Source organism: Nelumbo lutea, chromosome 1 (genome assembly GCF_056320005.1).
Source record: "Nelumbo lutea isolate HS-2025 chromosome 1, American lotus-T2T, whole genome shotgun sequence".
Lineage (NCBI taxonomy): Eukaryota > Viridiplantae > Streptophyta > Magnoliopsida > Proteales > Nelumbonaceae > Nelumbo > Nelumbo lutea.
The window spans coordinates 99,103,809-99,128,433 of NC_142684.1; the positions used below are offsets into that span (position 1 = coordinate 99,103,809).

General features: G+C 40.2%; 1 protein-coding gene across 1 annotated transcript; it reads right to left on the bottom strand.

The window, feature by feature from the left end:
- Positions 1-21,831: 21,831 nt before the first annotated feature.
- On the bottom strand, positions 21,832-23,836 carry LOC148876365 (tryptophan aminotransferase-related protein 2-like). The gene is made up of 3 exons (XM_088964917.1): positions 23,387-23,836; positions 22,927-23,229; positions 21,832-22,386 (listed from the first exon to the last, which is right to left on the bottom strand). Exons 1-3 carry the CDS (start codon positions 23,509-23,511, stop codon positions 22,182-22,184), a joined length of 633 nt encoding a protein of 210 aa, XP_088821043.1. The 5' UTR covers positions 23,512-23,836; the 3' UTR covers positions 21,832-22,181.
- Between the last annotated feature and the right edge of the window lie 789 nt (positions 23,837-24,625).

The following is a 24,625-nucleotide window of genomic DNA, read 5'->3' on the forward strand; positions in this document are numbered from 1 at the left end:
TTTGGCTCGTAATTTGACGAGCTCGTAGGCGCTAATTCAGTTTCTTAGGCTCTAGGAGCTACTTGGAAGCGAGTTGCCCGTGAGGTGCTGAGGTTTCTGCCAGTTCGGTACTTTAGCCCTTAGATTCTGGGAGCGATTTGTAGTCCACTCTCCCTGACTTTGCCCATGCCGACGAGGCGGCTGGGTCTTGTGCAGTAGTGTTGCCCATGTCATAGAGGCGACTGGGTCTTAAGCAACAGTGTGGTCTTATTGTAGCGCCGAAGTCTTTGCTTGTGAGGTGCCGAGCTACTTGTGAGGCACTAGCTTGACCAGTTGCCGAGTTGGATTGATGAGCTTCGTTGCTCTTTAGAGACCTGCAAGGAACTAAATGTCAGAGGACCCGGGGTGGCTAACTCGGTGAGGTCACTCCGATGACTAAGTTAGTACTCTCATAGTAGACTACGAGCTAGAAATCACAATTTGAAAGCTAGAGCTTGCTTACTTGTTTCTGAGGCTGGTGCCTTTTCAGTTTATAAGTTTGTGCCTGGGCCAGGCTGCCAGGTCGGCGCTCGTGCCTGGTCGCATCAGGTCGGCGCAGGCCATGCCAAGCCGCCGGGTGGGCGTCTTAGAGCTACTTAGTCTGTTAACTCCTTGCACAGTCTTTGAGTTCATGAAAAATGGAAACTATGAAGCGAGAGCTTCAGTTTCTAAAAAGGTGAGGACTTAGCTTTCTGGGAGAAGAGGATTTAGCTTTTTGTAATATAAGAACTTAGCTTTTGTAGGATGAGAACTTGGCTTTTCCTAGCGTGTTCCCACAGACGGCGCCAATTGATGTAACCATTTCCGGTCACGTATCATTTTTTTGTGATGTGTCAATTTTTTGGCAGATGTCAGAGGCTTGCAAGGAACCAAATGTTAGAGGACCCGGAGTGGCTTACCCGGCGGGGTCACTCCGATGGCTAAGTTAGCAAAGTATAGTAGTAGAGAGCTTAAAGATGATATAAGATAATGAGAGAACTAGAGAGCAAACATTACCCATCCTCTCTTTTTCTATCATTTTGCATACCTTTGTTGCCTCATTTTTTTTGCCTTCGCCCCTGGGGGTGAGGTCTTTATATACTGGAGTCCTCGTGGGTTAGGTGGAGCAGTTCCTGGATTCCTGCTATGATGGGACCTGCTTTCGTGTTAGGTGGGGATAAAGCCACCAACTAGTAAGGTTGCCCATTTCTGCTTGACTCGGGGAGTGGGTGACCTAATATAGCTGTTACAAGTCACAATCTGTAAAATGCGAGGTACAAAGGTGTGCTCCTCGAGGTTGTCAGGTTGGCGCTTGTGTCAGGCCGCCAGCTCGTGCTAGGGCCAGGTCGCGCCAGGGCCAAGCTGCCAGCTCGTGCTAGGGCCAGGTCGCGCCAGGGCCAAGCTGCCAGCTCGTGCTAGGGCTAGGCTGCCAGCTCGTGCGAGGGCCAGGTCGCGCCAGGGCAGGCTGCTAGCTCGTGCGAGGGCCAGGTCGCGCCAGGTTTAGGTCGCCAGGTCGCGCCTGTGGGACACCATCAACTTAGCAAAGGCAAGATGTTGCCAAAGTGGTCCCGGGTGTCACCTAGTTGCTCTGAGGTGTCAGGCTACAAGATGGCATGCTACCTAGTGGCGAGTTGCCTGTGTGTTGCATGGTGACGAGTTGCCTAGTGGCGAGTTGCCTGTGAAGTGCCGAGTTGTCTAAGTTGCCAGGCTATAAGAGGGTGAGCTGTCTGTGGTGAGCTCAAGCTGTCTAGCTATCAAGAGGCTGTATTTAGTTGGCATGATGTGCCAGGTGTCACAATCTCATTGAAGAGCCAAATCCGCCCTCATCAAGAGCCTTCCTCTAAGAGGGGTTTAAGAATAGTCGAAGAGTCGGCTTCTCTTTCAATGTGCTGCAAGCCAAGCTCTGAAGCAAGGAGGCCTTCAAGGACGGCAGTGGCCCAAAATTCAACAGAGTATAGAGAGAGTTTCTTTGCTTGAGCAAAACAAAAATCTCCGGGACAATCTTGAATTGTGATGCTCACACCTGTGTGGCTGTTACCAATGTTGGAGTTTAAATGGAGGTAGATAAAGTCAGTAGTAATGTTGCACACTTGCAGTTATTCTGGAGTCTGGACATGGAGATTAAAGCCACATATGTAAAGCACACATAGGCAATCACAAAATGGAGTGTCCTTCACTGAAGTTAAGATTCAAGAGGGATGACTAGTTGCTCATCATCCAATATTTGTTTGTTCCTTTGTGTACTATTGAAATCTAGTAGGAAAAATCAGTATGCCTGTACTGTGTCACTGTCAGAAGTTATCAACATATATTGTATTGAAAAGTTTTAGTTGTTCTAATCTTCCAATAATAAAAGTGTGTTGGGAGTTTGAATCTGGTCACCGGCTATTCCAAATCTACTATTTGTTATAAAACTGCAAATATTGTTAGAAGGGTGTTATTGAAAATGACCAAGGAGACAGCCTTATTTGTCATGTTTATCCTAAAATCATCAATACAATTTAGCAACTTTAGAGATCAGAACCTGGAAACTAATAGTTGTGTGGATATACTCATCAAAATAAGCTGGTAAGTCAGAGACTAGCCCTGCTTACGATTAGTACTTGGATTTAAGTCACGTTTAAGATGTCGACTGGCTGGGTCCAGTATGGGTTGGGCTTAACCCAAATTGACTAGGTAGTCCACACCTAAACCCGTCTTGGCCCGTTAATAGAATGGGCTACGGTATGAAGCGGGGCAATCAGACCAAAACAAGAGATGGGAACATGTTTTAATAAAAAAGAACATAAATAGGAAAAGGTAAAGGAAGGGAAACACTAGAATATTAATAGTAATAGGAATATAAGTATTAAAAACACAGGGTTTCTTCAAATATGACGTCTGAAACCCAAACCCGTTCCACTAGGTAGGGGTGCAAGTTTGGCAGGTTTGACTGGGTTTATGGTCAATCCAAGCTTCACCTTAAAATTTGGATTTAAGGCCTGAGCCTGGATTGAGCCTGATCTTTTCAATCTGAGCCCAACCCACACTGTAATTTGATGTATTTGGGTTAGATTCGGGCCTGGGCCAGGCTTGAGTTTATCAATGAACCCATTCTAAAATTATATATGTATATATGTATTTATATAATTATGTATATATATATATATATGTATGTATGAATGTATATAGTTGGGCCAGGCTTAGACCGGGTTTGGATTACCTAGTGGTTAGGCCTGGGCTCAGCCCGAACAATAAAAAAATCCGACTTTTTGGGCACAAGCCCAACCTGAAGATTGAAAATCTAAACCCCTATGTAAAATTTCGAGCTGGATTAGTTCGGGCTCGGGCTAGTCCTAGGTCTGTGACTTTGTTGTAGTGCATGGGCCAGTCTAGTTTGTACTGACATATTTTGTTTGTTGTTGGAACTTGGAGGAATAGAGAGAAAGAGAGCATTGTAACACTGGAGGGCGGTCTTTATGAGTTCTCAAAAATATTTGCATAGCAACATCTGGAAAACGGTTTGTGTTTAGCACCATTTTCGTTGTTTCAAGGAAACAGTTTGGATTGATTCAAGGTTTTAAAAACTGATCCATAAATGAAACCACTTTGACCATCAGTTTTCAGGTCAGTGGTTGACCATCCGGTTGAATGGTTCAGCCGGTTTAATCTATTTGCCCTGTTAGGGTAAAAAGGATGATATATATATGTCTCATTAAGAGAAGTAGGGGTGGTTGTTGGCCGGAAAAGGGAAGAAAGAAAAGAAAAGAAAAGAAAGAAGAAAGAGAGAAAGAAAGGAAAGGAAGAGATGCTCACTGGCGATGGTGGTGACAGAAAACAGCGGCAACATTTCTCTCTGACCCTTTCTGCTCTCTCTCTCATCTTAGTGATCTCAGATCTTAGATCTCATTTCAGTCTCCCCCATCTCTGCATTACTTTTTTTCTCTATTAATGATTCTTTAAATAAAAAATAAATATTTTATTAAACCATGAACTGCTGAACGGGTCGATGGGTTTAGTGGTTCAATCGCCCGGGTTAGCAGTTCTCTAACCACTTCAATAATTTTTGGGAAAACTCCCAATTAATACCCTGTACTTTGGGCCTAGTGCCACTATGGTCTCCGAACTTTAAAATGCGACATTTCAGTACCCGAACTTTCAAAATGCATCAATTCAGTAACTACCGTTAACCAGCCATCAAGTGGGCAATTTGAAAAAGATACAAATGCCCTTCAAGTTACATTGACAAAAATTGACAATCCTAAATCCTTGTTTCTTCTATTCAAGAAAGTTGGGGGCACATCTCAGTGGGCAATTTTGACCCAGCTTTCTTGAATAAAAGAGACAAGGATTTAGGGCTAATAAAGAAAATTTGATGACACTTGAAGGGCATTTGTGTCTTTTTAAAGACATTTAATAGTTAGTTAACGGTAGGTACTAAATTGATATGTTTTGAAAGTTTGGGTACTGAATTGTCACAATTTAAAGTTTGGGGACCAAAGTGACATTAGGCCCAAAGTACATGGTATTAATCGAGAATTTTCTTTTTTTAGCAAAATAGCAGTTCAAGGCCAAAATGGAACCGATGACTTGACTGATTCATGGGCCTAACGGTTTGACCTTCCGGTCTAGTCCAGTTTTCAAAATAATGGGTTGATAGGTTGAAATTGGTAAGAAATATGAGTTATCACATCACAAAGAGAATCATGCCTGTGGAGGATTAGTCATTGTTTAGAGTAAAAACGTCAAATTCCAAATTTCAGGTAAAAACAACAAATTGTATTGATTAATTCAAAACGTTTATGATTGCTGATAAAAAAATTCAAAATGTTTATGATATGTCACGCGATAACTCATATTTCATACCAATTTCTATTGATCAATCTCAAACGTTTCATGAAGAAATGGCAGTGGTATCAAACACAACCATATCATTGGAAACAGTATTTCTCTCTACTTCCCATTTACACTTGTGGAAACTAATCATGATTTTTGTGCATCTAGGAATTAGTAAATCCTTTTTCAACTCGAATTTTTGAGTTGTTTCTCGAGCATCTCACTTTCTGAGAAAACAGTGCTGCATTTGTATGCTGATTTTTATTTTCTCAGAAAACATTTCTTTTTTGGTTTGAAACCATTGCTGTCACATAGTTATTTTTTAATGCCACACCAACTTAATGTTGCTAGCGATAATGTATGTGTTTGGTTCCATTTATGTTTATTGAATAAAAGTTTGTACTTTATTTGTTGGTAAAACCGAGAAATGTAATAATTATAACCGTTTATTACAATTAGGTGCCACTTCAACGTAACAGTGAATAAATGCTTGGCTGTTTGTGGAAGCTTTAAAAAATAACTTATACAAACGACTGACATGCACATAAACCAAATTTCACTTTTTATATTTTTGATTTATGCAAAAGAGCAACAGACAAAAAAATGCTGAGATGGTGCCTATGTGGCACTATCAATAAACATTTATTGAATAAGGTAAACAGAACCAAACATCCACAATATGAAAACAAAAACTCAGACCATATGCCTTTCCTAATTTCCAAGGCATGGTTTGAGAAAATGTTTTTTTGAAAAACGCCCAACCAAATAGTGAGTTTTCTTCAGAAAACAGATTCAGACATGGTGCTGATGTAATGCTTTTTCGTTCCATAAAGGCCCTTGTTGCCGGTTCCAAAAATAAATCAAAACCATTTAACTTGAAAACAGACTGTTTCTCAAAACACAATTACAAAAACAAGATACTCTTGGTTTTTATATGTTTTTTGTTTTCAAGACTGAAACAAAAAATATATTCTTCAATTTCTAGTTTCAAAAACATGTTTTCATCTGGTTATCTATTATCATGTTTCTTTCACAAAAAAAAATCTATTATCACGCTTCATAAATCATATAATTTTTATTTCACAAAATTTAGTTTTGTTTTAAAAATCATTATTTTAATGATTCTAAAAACATGTATGGTTTTTTGAATTAAAACAACCTATTTTTCCTTCAAAAACAAAAACCAAGTTCAAAATATGTCATTATTATTGTTTTTATATAACAGTTCAAAAAGTAAATGAAAACAAAAACATTAATGTTATAGAACGCCCCCTAAATTGTACAATGAAACTGAACACATGCAATTGATAATTTGATGACAATTGTTGTAATTGATATTTTGTATGTTCCACCCGAAAGGCCTAAGATCGGATATCATTTCACACTGGGAGCACTATTGCCTAGATGTGTAAAGTATGCCATGCCATATCGGCAAAGAGATGATTTTGCAAACTGCTCGTGCTATGTTGGCATGTGGACCTAAGCAGGCTATGCTTCTGCCTATGCTTTTCTATCTCAGAACTCATTAAAGGTCAAGACCAGTATGGCCCATGCATGAGCCCAAGTGGTCTCATGCCCAAGGTTCAAAGTATCAATATGATACGAGTTTCGGTCGTATCATATTGGTACTTAAAAACGGATGATATATATATATATATTTTTTTTAGTTTTTTTTCTCAACGTTTAGTTTTTTGGGAAGCTTATAAGATATTTTTTATTATTAAAAAAAATTGGGGGTCTGAAACTCTTAGAAATAGGCGTTTCAGACCGTATCTTTTTTCTGAAGATACAATATGATATGCCCCGTATCGGGCGTATCATATCGATACTTTGAACCATGCTCATGCCATAAGCTTAAGTCAGGCCGGCTATTTTTTTTGTTTATTTTTCTTTTTTTCTAAGTAAAAATGATAAAAATTTTGGAAAAAAAATTTAATAAAAAACACTTAACAAAATAAAAAAATAGATAACGAATTAAAAATAAATATAAAATTTTATTTCATTGGAATTTAATGAATACAAAGTAAAAAAAAAATAGATCGAAAAAATTGCAAAAGAATTGGAATAAAATATAAAAATAATATAATAAAATTAAAAATTACAGTGATATTAACTATTGAAAAATTACAATAAATTTTAAATAAATTAAAGAACAAAATTTATAATAATTTAAAAAATGTACAATTATTGGGTGTACAAAAAAATATTGACCTCATTATTTTCTTTAATGAGGTATTTTTGTCATCTGATTTTGATTTAGATTTAGACCATCTGATTTTAGTGAAATATTTGGTGAAGTGTCAAACCCTCCCCTATGTTATAGCATGTTTTAAGCATCAAACTAATCTTTCAAACATATACACATTTTCAAGCTTTCATAATTCATATAACTTCTCTTGTAGTCCAGAATCCTAGTATCTGTACTAAAACAAGACTCTATGGAATTGTGAACATTGAAGGTATTAAGAGATTACGTGCCATGGTGATAAAAATCAGATAATTTTTTCATATTCTTTTTAGCAAGTTAAAATATCAAATCATTTAATTCCTCGGAGTCAAGGGAATCTATTAAATTACTAAAATTAGCTTGTAAATAAAAATTTTTAGTAAATGAACTTGATGATGAAGTAGAATTAGATTGTTGCCTTTTATTTATTAGTGACCAAACTCTAACTGTTCCACTACTAGAACTAATAGTTGTACAAGCTCTCTTATGTCCTAACATTTGAGATTTATATACACTATACATTTCAAATAATAAATTATTAATTTCATCTTTTCTGGTTCCAATTTCACTTTGCACATTTTCATAATAAGATTCAAGTAAAACATTTAAACCATTTTTTCGAATCCTAGGATCTAATATTGTAACTAAATAATATAGAGGATAAATATTTGCCTAATAATTTTTAAATTTGTCTTTCATTGCGTTAATAATATTTTAAAATTATAAATTATTTCTATATCTTGAAAAGAATTCACTAATTATAAATAATTAATATAAGAAGTTGAGTAATCAACACTCGAAAATACATTAGTTGTATCATACGAAGTTTGTAAAAGGTCTTTTATACAAAGTGTCATTTTCCAATTATCATTAGGTATAAAATCTTGGGGCATTTTCTCAATATAAAAAGTAGTAAAAATATCTTTGTATGAAATAAAATTTTCTAATATTCATAATACAATTTTTAACTTTAGAAATGTGAGTAGAAATAATATTTAATGCATCTTCTAAAATTGTATTTCTAGAAACTATTTTTAACTAAAGATTTACTGATTGTCTCATTTTTCTTTGAAATATTGTAAATTACTAGTAAAACCCACACCCAATTTGTAATTGATTTGATTTTAATTATTTTTAAGATGATTAGCTATATGTCTAGCCAAATGGCCAACACCACCATTGCTGTTATAACTAAAGCCCTTCTTACATTTCATGCAAATAGCTCTTTTTTCCTTTCTCTCAAGATTTTCTATAATAAATGCTTCATGGACTGGCTTGGATTTTTTTTTTTCTTTCCCCTAGTAGCAGTGTTAGAGGTGGCTTCGACAACATAAGGTATAGAAACACTAGCACTCATATTGGTGTTGTCATACTGTGATTATATATCCTCAAAGCCAAACATGTTGGGAAAGGCAAAGGGATTTTGAAGGGAATCAACCATTTTTAACATTTGTAATATTAAAACCCTAAAAAATAAAAATTAATTGCAACTTAATCAGTCCGCCAGTCCAAAATCCCAAATTGGTTTTCAATTGATGAAGTTTTTAAGCCTCCCAAATTACTAACTTGAGATACTTGATCAATAATTTCTTTAAATGAAACTTGAATAAAGTTGAAAATTAGGGACTAGGGAGTAAAAGATAAAAAGAGAACATGAGAGTATGAGATGGTGTGATGAGAATGAGGGAGGGTAAGGGTACTTATAGAAGCTCAAATTAATTTAATTAATCAAAACACCCTTCAAAAGTAATCATTTTATAATTGTTGGAAGGGGTGTTTAAGTCTTTCATAAAATTAATTATCACTTTACCAAAATGCCTTTTAAACTAGTTGTTGTGTAACTTGTTAAGGAGTATTATTGTTATTTTCTCTCTCCAAAACCAAAATATATAAATACCCCTCGAACTAGTTGTTTATAATTGTTGGGGTATTTATATAAAACAAACTCCCTCAATAAGAAAAAAAAAAAAAAAGCTATTGAGGACCCCCAACGGTTATCCTCTTTGGTGGACCGGTTTTGTACCATGCCATGTCGTATTAACGAGTCATGCCAGCATGACACATTTTGTTATGTCATGTGGTGCTAACCCATGAGCCTTAAAACCTAAGCCCGACATATCCAAGGGTACGGCCCCAATTGCTACGGTGAGCAGTCCATATTGTGACAAGCAGTTCCGATCCACGAGCGGCACAGCCCAGTTTACAGATCTATTGTTGCCACTTGCCACTACTCTCAAGTGGTTGAAATATGGTAATTCGGATAGTTAACTTGCTAGCAAAGCCAAAGGCCCCGTGAATGGACAGTATTTGGCGTTTATGTAGTTGTTGACGCTTTTCATGTATCTGATCAGATGTTACATCAAGTCATCAATCATCACAATGGCATGAGAACACCCTACACGAGGCAACAAACATGGTTTGATGGTTTTTATTTTTCAATTCGTGTTTTGGTTATTCTATCCCAAACAAAATCCCCCAAAAAAATTCTGAGGATTTCAGTTTTTTTTTTGTTTTAAAAAAAACCTATAAATACAAATGAAAATTTATCCCAAAATCCCAAATTTCAGGATTTATTTTCGAAATTTCATTTCATATTTGGATTTCTAACAATTTTAGCAATAAGTTCATAAAAATTCCACAAATTTACCCGTCTCATTTCTCAACCCAAAAGTAGAGGAAGGAAGGAAAAAATAGGAAACCTTTGAAAATCTTGTATGGGTTTTCCTACCTTTCCCTTCCAGTTGTGAATGTATGTAACATATAATGTTGCCTCGAATATTTGAAACACTAAGGTGTTGATTTATGATTGGTTATAAAGCCAAATCGCCACACTTGTGTTGGCAGTGCTAAAATCCTCTGACTTCAATATTGAAAGTTGAAACCCAACGAGAGCCAAAGAAATGGGAATGGGTGAGCATGAGCACTTGATTAAAAACTGGAGCCATGAATTCTACGAAATCAGATATGAGTTCAGTTGTCGAGGCATGACATAGCTCTGCCATTTTCGTGACAAAGAAAGAAAAGAATGACTGAGGTCTGAGGGGGGGCTTGATTGATTCTGGCACAAAAACCCAATTGATAGAAAAACCAGAGCACATTTGCTGTGTTGAGCAAGCGAAAGAGAAACAAACCCCAAAAAAAGAAAAAGGCTGTTATCTGTTAGTGCGGCTAAACTTGCGCATGCATGTCTATGAATCACCTTTAGTCATTAAAGGGAGCAGTTGGTGTACCATTTTGGCATAAGCAGTGCCCGAGTACCAGCATGGGGATATGGAATGGAACTGAAGGATGTGAAAACGACGAAAGCTCTGGGGGGCTAAGAACAGAACAGATGTATTAAAATATAAAAACTACGTTTTGCTCTTCTGAGAGTGAGGTATCAGCTGACGTCTTATCGGACGGTATAATAGGACTGAAATACTACGGGCCACCATTTGGAAGCTTTGATTAAATGAAGACACAGAAGCAGACAAGAGCCTATGAATATAAAACCTTGAATCATGAAGAGCCGAAAAAGACCCATCAGTCGTAGCTATGCTCCACCATACTGTTGTTAATTTCTATGTCCAGTTACGGTTCTCTTGGCATCTCACGCTCCTGTGAGGCCTCCTCAAACCGTAAACATGTTGAAAAGGATTTGGGAGGGTTGGTTGGGTGAGTTGGGTCCCCCCGGCAGCTGCCCCACCGTCCTTATTATTGATTCAGATTATTCTGGACCACCAGACCCAACTTTGCTCTTGCTGCAGCCTGCAGGCATGGCGTGTGATCGTGTATGCTGACTTGAGAACACCAGAATCACCCACTGACCCACACGCATTTGGACATTTCGTCGTAGATGTGGCATGCAATGCAACCATTCGATGCAATTATGCAAATCAACATCATCACTGGTTTCTCTCTGTACTCTCATCTCAATTCCCATCTCTCTGTTGTATAGTAATGGCAGATCTTGAACCCATCTCAATTCTCAATTCAATTTTATTGAATTGTTCAAAGCCCATAAAAGACTAAATAGTGGTAGAATCAATGGGTGAAGTTGGGGTGAGAAGCAGTAAGGGTTTTGGCTTCTATATATTTTGTATTCTTTTGTATTTAATTGAGAGACAAGACACTGTATATGAGATTTAGTTGTCTCTTCTACAAACTTTTTCTTGTTCTTTTCTAATGTGCCAAAAGGGCAATTACCGAATGCTGGTCCCCGCTATATATCCTATCTGGGGACTTCTTGGCCTAGTTGGGAGGGGTGGATTGGATATTGACCTAATCTTGGACCATTGCTTTTCTGCACAAAGTAGTTGTCACTCTTAACTTCGGGCATGTTCATTTGCTCTAAAGTTTGGTATATTAAAGTGCAATAATTACATTAAGAAATATATTGGTATTGGTAAACTTTTCTTTTCTTTGAATTCTGAATGCATAGAATGTTGTTCCGAATTCAAAAAATGATTAAATATCTATTTTGACCCCATATATAAGAGTTTTTGATTGTTTATTTTGAGGGTATCAATGAAAAATAAAAAATTGTATTATTACACTTTAAGAGATAAGAGATAAGAGGAAACAAACAAACATTTAAGCTTGAACTCATTTTCTCACACTTTCTCACTGCTTCGGATTTTATCATTACACTAAGCAAAGGTACCCCTTCTGTGTTAAGTAGGGGTGGATTCGAGCTGAGCTAAGCCAAATATTTAGGTATTTGAGCTCGACTCGCAGGAATAGTATCAGGCTTGAGCTCGAGCTCGACTATAAGCCAAGTTTTTTTTTTTAAATAAAAATTATATGTATAAAATATTTTCTTTTATTTTTAGACAAAAAAATAAGAATTATAAAAATTATTTACTATTACACATGAAAAATAAAAATATTATGTATGTATGTATATAATAAAAATTGTTTATTTAATACTAGTCTTGCGAGCCTCACGAAATGAGTTTCATTGGATTCGGGCTTGGCTTGATTAGCAAATAAGTCTATATATCGGACTCAAATTCGACTCAAAACTTGGTTTAAACTGAGCCAAACCAAACTTTTCATGAGCTGAGTTTGAATAGTTTGTGAAAGGCTAGACTCGTGGCCACCCCTAGTGTTAAGGTATAAATGAATTTTTTGGAAGCTGACTAAAATATTCATGCTCACAATATTCCTGAAAGTACTTTTTCTCTTTCTGTCTGTTATTTTCTACCAAACCAAGAATAAGTTTATTGAAACAACTTGAGGGATTCTTTTTTTAAGAAACATAAGACCATACAATACAGACATTTAGCCATATTCTTCAACCAAGGAGGACCAAAAGCTGCACATCCAAACCAACTTTCCTGTTTGGAACAGTGGCGGATACCATGAGCCACACGATTAGCAGTCCTGCTAATCCAAACAAAATATATATTATTAAATCGAACAGCCAAGGATCTGATATCAAAATTGTTGAGAGAAGCTTCTCCATGAACTTTGTTGGGCAGGCCAGAGAGAAGATTGAATCCGATTCAAGAATCATATCTTGAATTCCATAACTAACTGCTTTCACGAAACCCCTTGCATAGCCAATGCTTCCAAAGAGAGAACAGATGAAGCCGAAATTCATTCAGATGTATTATGCCAGAATGTAAGAAAACATAAAAGAAGATGCAAAGTTCGTTATTCTTAATGTATAATGGATACAACACTAACGGATAAACTAGTTTTTAATTATATGATCGAGTTAGGTTTCACAATGCTATCTTAAATCCGAATACTGAGAATAAACATGGTAGAACAAACATTCTAAATATCCTTGTATGTATATTATATGGTCAAATTTCAGATTCTGGTTGTTTGTACTTTGTACCTTATTTTGTTTATAATATATTCTTTCTTTTACAATTGAGATTCATATTCGTAGGAGTCTTCAGGCAGAAGTTTGAATGTCGGTGATCAATAATAGCACAATCCTCCCCTTTTATTTGGGCTTAGGACTAATAATTTAAGATTCTGTTTCAGAAGAGTGCAAATACAATTGTCTCATTTAAAAAATGTGAAGTCGCTTCAGTTTTATAATGATAATTTCTTATTTTGTTAAATGACTTTTATTTGTGATGGGTGTAAATATGAATTTCTTGGTCAACATTTTCACTCTTGAAATTCATGATTACTGTTGTGTTCCATACACAAATGCACTCTTATCAAATGTCCGCAAAACTTAACTGATAGTGCACAATCCGGCCGGTTCTAGCTGTCAACGACCTTGTCTCTGATTGGAGCAACGGGGAGCCTGAAACGAAGAAGATGAGGGAACTCCGGGGGGAACCCGGTGAGATTGCTCCGAAGCTCAAGTTAGTATTCTCTCAAAGGCAAGATAAAACCAGATGGCACAAAGTTCACATACCTTGTTGTTGGGGGTAGGGGGCCTTTTATAACCACTTTGCGCACTCACTCCAAGGCTTCTATCAGGTCGGGTATAATTAATTCTGTGCTTTTGCCAGTTCGGGTGCCATCCCTTCTACGAGGACAAAACCGCCACTACTCCTTGTCGGAGCTGTCTCTGTAACTGGAGATGGCGGTGGCAGGTGGCAGTGGCGGTGGCAGGCGGCCATTTGAAGTGCGGCTGTCAAGCGTTAGATCCCAAGTCAGTCCGGTGCGCCGCCCCTGGATACGAACTTCCTCGGTGTTAGGCATGGTACGGTTGTTCAGTTCGGCGTCCTAGAGGCGAAGTGCAGGAGTGATGAGCGATGTGAAGTCTTGAGTTCGGATAGAGGTGTGTCCCGAACTGCCATGGGGCAGGCCAGTTCGGGTTATTGCCCTTCGTGTTTGGCTCGAGGCCTAAGGGAGAATTCGGGCTCCTTGTAGGGAGTTCGGGCTCCTAGTAGGGAGTTCGGACTGCTGGTAGGGAGTTTGGACCGCTGGTTCCTCCCTTTGGCGCTCGCGCCTTGGGCACATTGTTGTGCCGAGCTGTTGCCTTTGCCACGTTTTGCGTAATTACGAGGTCGGGCCAAATCTTCCTTCATCAATTGCCCCCCACTCCTCGTGCTAAGGGTCTTCCCTAGCACGGGGAGTTCACGAGGTGGCAGGTGGAGTTGTCCCTTACTTCGAATTTTGATAGCGCGAGGTGCATTGTTAGGGTTCTTTGGGTTCCTCGAGCACCCAACAGGCGGGAGACGCGCCAACCTTCCTACAAATGCTGACAGACGTGGTGGCACGCGCTTATTTCAAATTTCAAAAAAGCGTGCCACTGGGAGACGTGGAAAGCGGGTCTTTTCAAATTTTGAAAAAACGCGCCGCTGACGTTTGTAAGGCGAGGAGACGTGTGCTAGCGTTCTGTCAATTTTAGAAAGACGTGTTCTATTGTCCTGTCAATTTCAAAAAGATGTGCGTCGACGTTTTGTCAGTTCCAGAAAGACGTGCGCCAATCACGTCTCGGTCTCAGGGGACGTGCAGTCAACGCGAATGTGGGCTGTTGGATTGGCTTTGATCTGCACTGTTGGTTCTCGGTTACTGTGGGTATAAATAGTGGGGGACCCTTAGTTGCTTTGTCACTTCAAACCTATTTTCGGGTTTTTTGCTTGTTCGCCTTCAAGTTTTTTAGTTCGCCTTCAAACCTTTTTTCGGGTTTCAGCTCGCGTCCAGGCTTTTAGTTCGCCTTCAAGGTTTTTTGCTTGTTCTAGTTTCCGAAGTCTGTTCAAATCTTTTTTCGGGTGAGTACCTTCCTGGAATCCACCTTTTCTCCTTGATATCTAGCTTGGATAGCTCAGACGGTTCTTCAAGTGGGTCTGATGCACGTTCTATGAATCGAGTTGCATCCCCCGATGGCCTTAGCGAACCTGAGGTAGAACTTGAGGAAGAGTTTGAACCCATAGGCCGAGCAGCTTCGGGCAGTTTGGCATCTACCTCTCGTCGAGGTCGGATGGTAAACAGGTTTGGTCCTTCGACCATGATGCCTGAGGGGTTCCAATCCCTTATTACATATTACAACTTGCCTGGGGAGTATGCCTATTTCATTCCTTTGGGTAGCTTTCCTTGGGAACGCGATCCTAAGGAGATCGTGATATTCTGGGAGCAGCTCGCTGTGGGGCTGCGACTGCCTTTTCACCCAAACTCCATTCGTAACTTGGTGGGGACAATCTCCCTATTTTGCGAACAGGGCCTTTCCTTTAGACTTGGAGATATTTTCTTCTATCTTAATGCTTAAGAAACAAGCGGGTCCCCTTCCCGGGCGTAGGCGGGCGTATTATCTGTCTCCTCGCCCAGGTTTTAAGCTCTTGCACGAACTTCCCAACAAGGTCCCGGCGTGGAAGGAGGTTGCTCGTGCTGCTGAGGCGGCTGCTCGTGCTGGTAAGGAGGTTGCTCGTGCTGCTATGGCCAGGCAGGCGAGGTCTCAGAGGGATGTCGAGGCCATGGGGGTTGTTATGAAGCACATGACGGACCTAAGGCTAGATCTGCAGCATCAGGTTGAATACCTTCAGGAGGACATTAGGGAGAGGACGCAGATCTTTTCCCAAGGCATTGAAGATGCCAAGAAGAAGGCCGTTGATGAGTACTTCGCCTCCCCGCGCTTTGATGACCTGATGGTAGATTCGTACAAAAGGGGATTTAAACTGAGTCGGTGGATGATCCGGAACATGTACCCTGAGCTCAATATCAGTGCCATATCCACTTCGAGCATAACCCAGGAGATGGCCAACGCTGCTGATGGTGAGCCAGATTCCGAGGGTGAAGCAGGACCTCTGGGTATCGTTGAAGTGTGTTCTAATAATGAAGTAGCTCTGGGCCTGTGAAAATGCAAAATTTTTTTTCAAATGTACGCTTCCTTATCTTGTAATGGAATGCCTTTTCTTTTGGTTAAGTGTTGGTTGTTCTCTCTCCCGAACTGACCGTATTTCCCAAGCTGACCATATGCTCGATCTGTTTCTTGCCCGAGTTACTGCACTCGCACGACCTGTTTCGATGTTTAGTCTCCGCTTCGCTTGAGTCTTTGGCTGACTTTTCTTTGCTTGCCTATGCCGAGGTTCCTTTGTTAGCTCGGCATCCTGGCCCTTAGGCTTTGGTAGCGATTTCGTCCACTTCACTTGGCGGTCTATAGGTAGTATCGCATTAAGTTGACGATGTTCCACGCTCGAGGTACTTGTTTGCCCTTTAAGGTTTCAAGCTCGTATGCCCCCTCAAGCGCTCTCTTTACTCTGTAGGGCTCCCAATTTGGTCCAAGTTTGCCCGCGCCGGGTTCGGGCACCATAATCTTACGGAGAACCAGGTTGCCAACTCAGAAGCTCCGCTTCTTTACTCTAGCATTGTAGTACCGAGCTATTTTTTGTTGGTAGGCTACTGTTCGGATGTGCACGAGGTCTCTTACCTCATCCAGTAGGTCGAGGTTGGTGCGTAACTCGTCTCCGTTTGTCTGATCATCATATTCTTCTAGTCGTAGTGTAGGTATTTCGATTTCTGCTGGGATTACCGCTTCAGTGCCATAGGTGAGGTTAAAGGGGGTCTCTCCTGTGGCGGTTTTTTTTGTAGTTCGGTGAGCCCATAGAACACTTGGTAGCTCATACGCCCACAAACCTTTAGCTCGGTCTAGTCGTGCTTTCAGTCTGCAGATGATGGCTCTGTTCATTACTTCTATCTGGCCGTTTTCCTGCGGGTGTGCGACCGATGTAAAGTTCTAACGAATTCCCATATTTTGGCACCATTCTTGGAACTTGATATCCTTGAACTGTTTGCCGTTGTCGGAGATCAGTACCCGAGGTAGCCCGAAGCAACATACTATGCTCTTGCAAAAGAAGTTCTATATGTTTCAAGCTGTAATTGTTGCCAGAGGTTCAACTTCTATCCATTTTGTGAAGTAATCTACTGCCACCACTATAAACTTTCTCCCACCTGTTGCTGGTGGGAATGGCCCCAGGAGGTCGATGCCCCATTGCGCAAAGGGCCATGGGTTGGTGAGGTATTTGAGGTCGGAAGCAGGCTGATGGTGGATATTGGCGTGCTTCTGACACTTGTTGCATTTTCTAACGAGCTCGACAACTTCTGCCTTCATCGTTGGCCAGTAGTATCCTTGTCGAAGTGCCTTTTGGGCGAGGGCTCTGCCCCCAGGTGACTGCCGCACGGTTCTTCATGAGTGTCGCAGAGTATGAGCTCGGCTTCGGCAGGTCGCAAGCAACGCAGGTAGGGGAGCGTGTAGGACCATCGGTACAACTGTTCGTCTATTATGACGTATTTGGCTGCCTGGCGCTACACCCTCTTGGCTGCATTGCGGTCCGCAGGGAGGGTTCCATCTAGCAAGAAGCTCGCGAGTGGGTCGATCCAGTTCGGCTCTGCTTCAAGGACGGGAGCAACCTCCTCTGCCCCACCGAGAGGCTAGGCCGAGGTAAGTTTTCTATGTACACGGTTCTTGGTGTAGTCGACACACATGCGCCACTTGCCGTTTGTCTTTTTCACCAGCATTGGGTTGGCTACCCAGCTCGGGTAATGAACTTCCCTTATGAAGTTCGCTGTGAGGAGCTTTTCGACCTCCTCGTCGATCACCCTCCAGTTGCGTTTCTTCTGTCCAATGGGTCTAACTACAGGGTCAGTGTTAAGTTTGTGAGTTATAAGACCAGGGTCAATACCGGGCATATTGGCCGCGGACCATGCAAAAATATCTAAATTTTGAAGTAAGAAACTCACCAGTTCGGTACGTAGAGGCTCCTTGACGGAAGCACCGATCTATAGCGTTCGAGCCGGATCTATGGCCAAGGTCGGGATCGCGACCGTTTCTTCTGTGGGCGAAGCTTGTTCCTTGCCCTGCTTTGTAGGCCGTTCCAGTTTGAGGTCGTCAGCTGCCTTGGTTTTTCCCTTCAGGGCGGCAACATAACACTTGCGGGACTCAAACTGGTCGCCCCGCGCTACCCCCACACCGAATCTTCCTTACCTTTGAGCTCAGGCAAGACACAGGTGCTAGTTCGGCGACTTCGTCGGCGCCTTCGTTGTTGAGCGGGCCTGGTATTGGCGCTGCTGGCCTTTGTGTTGCCGAGCTCGATTGGCCCGGAATGTTGGTAGTTTGCTGCTAGGGCGCTGAACCGGTTCTCTGTGAGCGGGAACTCAGGCTTGGAGCGTCGAGGTGCTGACCCGCCTGCGAGCTGCGAGGTGGGGGTGATTTTCCCTTCCTTTCGGCCTGGGGATGAGGCCTGGCTATTAGGGGGGTTCTGGAGTTGGGAGGCTTCTCCTCGGTAAAGGCGTCTACCTTGAGGGAAGGTCTTAACCGGCTTTGGAGCAGGGTGCCAAGGTGGCAACAGTGACTGGTTCAGGGGTAGCTGAGGGAACTACTGCTGATAATGGTGTTGAGAGAGGTGGTGCAGTACTAGGTGCTGCTGGAGTTGATGCTGATGGAATTGTTGCATTTGCGCTTGCATTGCCCGCATGCATTGCATTAGGTCGTCCAATTGGTTCTGGTGGGTTGCCCGTGAGATGATAGCAGTTAGTTCAGCAAAAGTTGTTTTGATAGGGAGTGGAAGAGGGATGTTCAGGGCAGGAAGGTTTAGGGGCGCCACTGCTTGTGGCGCATTCAAGCTGGGGATCCCATTCACTAGAAGGGGAATGGTGAACTGTACGATGCACACCACGGGGACTTGGAGTTGTTCCCCGGTGGTGTTCGTTTCTGTGCCACGTCCGGCATTGCTAGAAGAAGCCATGGGTGTTGGAGTTTTTTGGAAGAAGAGGAGGTTATGAGAGTTTTGGAGGGAGGATTTTAGAAGCTTTCCCACAGACGATGCCAATTGATGGTGCGCAATCCGACCGGTCCTAGTTGTCAACAACCTTGCCTCTGACTGGAGCAACGGGGAGCCTGAAACGGAGAAGATGAGGGAACTCCGGGGGGAACCCGGTGAGATTGCTCCGAAGCTCAAATTAGTATTCTCTCAAAGGCAAGATAAAACCAGATGGCGCAAAGTTCACATACCTTGTTGTTGGGGGTAGGGGGCCTTTTATATCCACTTCGCGCACTCACTCCGAGGCTTCTGTCAGGTCGGGTATGATTACTTCTGTGCTTTTGCCAGTTCGGGTATCATCCCTTCTACGGGGATAGAACCGCCACTGCTCCTTGTCGGAGCCGTCTCTGTAACTGGAGATGGCGGTGGCAGGCGGCCATTTGAAGTGCGGCTGTCAAGCGTCAGATCCCAAGTCAGTCTGGTGCGTCGCCCCTGGATACGAACTTCCTCGGTGTCAGGCATGATACTGTTGTTCAGTTCGGCGTCTTGGAAGCGAAGTGCTGGAGTGGTGAGCGAGGTGAAGTCTTAAGTTCGGATAGAGGTGTGTCCCGAACTACCATGGGGCAAGCCAGTTCGAGTTATTGCCCTTTGTGTTTGGCTCGGGTCCTAAGGGAGAGTTCGGGCTCCTTGTAGGGAGTTTGGACTGCTGGTAGGGAGTTTGGACCACTGGTTCCTCCCTTTGGTGCTTGCGCCTTGGGCGCACTGTTGTGCCGAGCTGTTGCCTTTGCCAACGTGTTGCGTAATTACAAGGTCGGGCCAAATCTTCCTTCATCATTAACCATAATGATAAATGAATCAAACCAACATTTGCACTCTTCTGATAGAACCTAAGGCCGCATTTGGAAGGAGTACAAATACAAATATGTGATTGCAAAATCTTGTATTTTGTATGTATTTGTACTATATATATTTGTATTTGTATTCCTTCTAAAAGCACAAATACAAATATATAGAATGCAAAACCTTATATTTTGTATGTATTTACGCTATATATATTTGTATTTATACTCTTTCCAAAGTGAGCGGCAAAATAATATTAATTAGAAGCATTTGGGGTAGACAAGGGAGGGTAGCAGTTTAATTAATAAATAATGATTCAAAGATAATAATTTTACAAATGGATATTGCATTGAACAAAATGAAACAGTAAAAGTCATGGTTTTTAAAATCGAATTGGTTAGGGGTCCGGTTATCGGTTTGAGCAGTCTGACCGTTTGACTTGAATGGTCGGCCCATTATGACAAAAAAAATTAAAAAATAGTCAAAACCGTTCGAACGGTTTGAACAGTTAACCAGCCAGTTCAGCGATTTGCTTTCCAAAATCAGCAGTTTTGGGGAAAAAATGGAACCGGTCAGGTGACCGCTTCTCGGTTTTTCCAGTCTGACCATCTGGTCCGATCCTGTTTTGAAAACCATGGTAAAAGTAGCTGATCCCCTATATTTGGGACAGAGATTAGATGATGGTAAGGTCCCTCCTTAATATGGAACATCTATTCATTAGGGGTGAGCTAGAAAAATTGAAAAACTGAATTGAACCGAAAAACCAATCGAAACCGAAAAAAAAAAAATCTGGTTAATCAAACTAGTCAGTTCAATATTTTTAAAAAACAAAAGTACAGGTTCGATTTCGGTTAATCAATATAGAAAACTGACAGTTAACCGAATCAACCGGTATATATATATTATATTTATGTATATTATATATATTTTATATTTTCTATATATTATAAATTAATAAACACATCTATATATAAATATTTATATATATTTATAATTTTTTATTATTCGTTTCGACTACCAATTTTCCAAAGACCGGTAATACCATTTCGACTTAAAAAATAACACGACCGAAGCATCCCTTTGAATTTTGTGTGGGCACATTACAAATTAATTATTTTAATAGTAATGATTAAATATATGAAGCAAGGTTACTAAAAAAGGACCCGATCTCATCATGAAAGAATAATGCCACTTGTCTACATATGAGAAAATGCTGGATTCACTCGTGCATTTTTTTATATGTTTGGCATTGTTCTACCAGTAACTGATACATTGGAGTCGGGATCTATTCTCAACAAAATGCATTCCAACATACTTGCAACATGATTTGGCACAGCATATGTTGGTCCTAGTCTTATGATGATCCTGATCTCATGGTGAGATACGTGGTGTTAGATCATATTGACAGCATATTGAAATGGGCATTAGTAATCTAACATTGATGGTTGGGTCTTAGTCTTATGGTGAGTCTCCATCTCATATAAGCATTTTGGACAAATACAATGAAAGATTAGAATGTTCAGGATAAGGAAAATGATTAAAAATAAGAAATTGTTGAGTTCAAATCAGCCCCCCACAATACTGCCTCTCATAATGTTCTACAGTACATCTCCGCCATGTATTGGGAATATCTCCCAATGATAATATCAGAAATGATGATGTCATTATTAAGAAATGTTTTCAATACATGGCGGGGATGTAGTGTGAGACATTATGGAGGGCAGTATTATGGGGGGCTGATTCGGTTTTGAAACTGTTCAAGGGAAGGATACGGCAGCAAGATAAAGACATTGAAAGAGAAATGCAAGTGAAAAGGGAAGAGGACAAAAATTACAATTTAATGATTGGGTTAAGTGGAGTGGTTTTCTTAGGCGGGGTTAATTATTTAAAATATTTAACCTTTAGAAGAAGAAGTTTGTGCAAGACATGTAAAACAACTCAAAACATTTCATTAAGGCTATGTTTGGTTTGAAGGAAAAGGTAAGAAAATGAAGGAAAAAATAAAGAAACCCATACAAGATTTCTAAAGTTTTTACTATATATGTTTCCTTTCCTTTCCCTATTTTTTCCTTTAAATTAAACACAACCCAAGGAGGGTTATTTCTCAAGTTAAACCCAAAACACTTAATTTAAGGCTTTTATATATATATATATATATATATAAAAGGGACCTATTTCGGTCAAACAAGAATACCCGTAAAATATAGTTAAAGTAGTTTTAAAACTATATGGTATATTAATTAATTGGGTCCACTATGAATCTATATCATATGGAAAACTATATCGTATGAAAATCCCTTGTACATCAATTACCGGATTTACTATAGTAACCGGTAACTAATTATTTGTTTTTTCGGTCAGCTATTAATTAGCCTGATATGGAATACGAAACTTCCGTCGATTACAATACAGTCACAATCGACCACGTCGACCAGATGGGAGAACTTTTAATGTTCACGGTAAAAGGCCCATTAACACGAATTCGGCAGTTCAACTGGACACAAATAACATTTCTCAAACACTCCCATCTCTTGGCCATGGGGCTTCTTCCATAGTCAAAGAAGTCTTCTCTACAACCATCAGACACGTCCTTGAGAATAGCATGAGGTCATGAATGAGTTGCGTGACCCAGCATGAGATCTACCGGTGACCTAGCATGACCAGTGCTTTTGGAGATGGTGACCCAGCATGGCCAGTGCTTTAGGCGATGGTGAACAGCATCGCCAGTGCTTCCCTCTGCTCCGGTTAACCACCGTTTCCCGAATAAACCCATCTGGATTATTTGGGGAGGGTACGAGCTCTATGTAAGGTTGATCGCCTTTGTATGTGTATGCATTGCCGGCCCATCTGTAGATCCTGGACTTTAAGAAATTGGTGACCGCCGGATAAGACAGCAAGGAAGAAGCAATTCAACGCAAATTAATTAAAAACTTGATTAATCAATGAACATAAGTATAGTAAATTAAGGCCAAAAGTTTTTTCCTTTTTTTTTTTAAATTTCTTTGGCCATAGAAACTTTATAAGCACTTGATAACATGATGGCCTGCACGTATATATCACTAATTTTATTCCCTCAAGGTACTAATCCACCATTAATTAACCTAAATTAGAGCGAGAGCGAGAGCGAGAGCGAGCGAGCGATAGAGAGAGAGAGATGGAAACAGAGAGAGAGCATGAGACACGATCACTAACGTCTAATGAGGTCCCAAGATAAACAAAGCTAAAGAAGAAGAATTGTAAGTATTGAACAATTCTGATGGCTTAATTCAAATCTCAACAACAATATCATCAAATGGGCCATTCTCATGCAAACAAGTTTGCTAGTTATCTAGAAACAAATGATACGTGCCCTGAATTCACAACTAATGTATAGAGTGAGATTGTGAGAAAACTCACCGAATAGTATGGAACGGCTGAAACGACGTTGATCGGCTCTGCTGAATCGGGAGATGGTAAAGCATAGAGCGCTGCCTGAAAGAGTTGTGTTGAACCAGTACCACCACGATGTAACGACCTTCTGGTTCAGTGTTGGCCACCAAATGATGCAAGCGTCTGATCTCTTCCGCTAATTCTGGCTCCAGAAACCAACACAAGTTTGTAATGTCCGAGAAGTAGCTTAGCGATTGCCAGACGGATTTCACCACTATGCACTTGTCCCCCATCTTCTGCCAATATGGCTCTATCATTTTTTGATCACCACTGTTAACGAAAGTCAAATAAAAAATACAGTCAGGCGTCAGTCCGAGAATATGAAATAAATGTAGCCTGGAACAATCTACATATCAAAACCCCAACTTCAACTATAATTGAAAATGGTGGAAGCAAATAACGTATAGTCTTCGAATTGGAAACTTACTGGTCAAGGTTAATAACAGAGTCGGAGGGGAGCTTCTTGGTCATGCCGTTTTGTTTTGCTTGGAAAGCAACAGAAGAAGGGGAAGAGTGGCCGTTGATGCGCACCTCCTGTTCAGTACCAGGCATCTTTCTTCTATTCTTTGTTTAGTTACCGTTAGACGTGAAAACAAAAAACTCCTGAAAACTCGAACAAGCATTGAAGAGAGAGATCATATCCAGAAATCAGATCACTGTTTCTCGATCACATACGGCTGCTTATCTCTTGCTCCTGACCATCTTTGATTGTCAGAGGCCCCCTGTACTAGCCGTCCGAAGTAGCCATTCTTCACCGTCGGAAGTGAGCTTTCCCAGTCATCGTGCACCCCCATCCGCCGGAGAAGCTTCTGGGTAACCTTTCAGGGTGAAGACGTTAATGTCTTTATCTTGAAATGAATTTCTTTTTTGAAATAACGATTTAAATGGTTGTTTTAGAAACCGGTTATCCTAATTCACTGAAACAGAGAAGTGGAATGTGATTGGTCCATGTCATCCGATATGATATGGAAATTTTTTCCATATCATAGATTTTCCCTAATTAATTAACTCTTTTCTTTATAACGATTTATCTTTGGGATGACAATGAATAAAAATTATTATTATTATTATTATTATCACCATTTTTTATTATTATTATTATTATTATTATTATTATTATTATAACTTCTTGGCAGAATTAGGATATGCTGTTCACTCACCCCACCTCGTGTAACGAGTTACATAACCGATCATGATTAAACAACATGCCAATGTTTCGTCGAGGATTGTCCTTCATCCCCGATCCCCAAGAAGGATGGGTTCTCCAAGGGGATCACTAATTTTTTTAGATAATAATATTTTTTTGATAAATAAATTTATTTAAAATAAATAAAAAATTTAAATTATAAATAATATTTTAAATATATTTTGATATATATATATATATATATATATAATATAAATAATTTAATAATATATATTTAATATACATAACTAGGGCCAGTGTGAGGTGGGAACCTTAATCTTTGACCCCGATCAAGGATTTCTATTAATTCTCGTCCCCATCTCCATCCTGTCAAAACAATCCTTATTCCCGACCCGATGGGGTCGGGAAAATTGAGTCCCCATCGGGGATGGAGAAAATTGCCATCCCTATTTGTGTTAAATAGCCTGCAAACAAAATATATTTCAATACCCTATCAACATGATCTCACACCACATATCT

Coding starts and splice junctions, on each gene's coding strand:
- LOC148876365 (XM_088964917.1), bottom strand. CDS start 23,511: ATGCCTGGTACTGAACAGGAGGTGCGCATCAACGGCCACTCTTCCCCT. Junction 23,230..23,386: donor TCTGTTATTAACCTTGACCA/GTAAGTTTCCAA, acceptor TTTCGTTAACAG/TGGTGATCAAAAAATGATAG. Junction 22,387..22,926: donor CAGCCGTTCCATACTATTCG/GTGAGTTTTCTC, acceptor CTTAAAGTCCAG/GATCTACAGATGGGCCGGCA.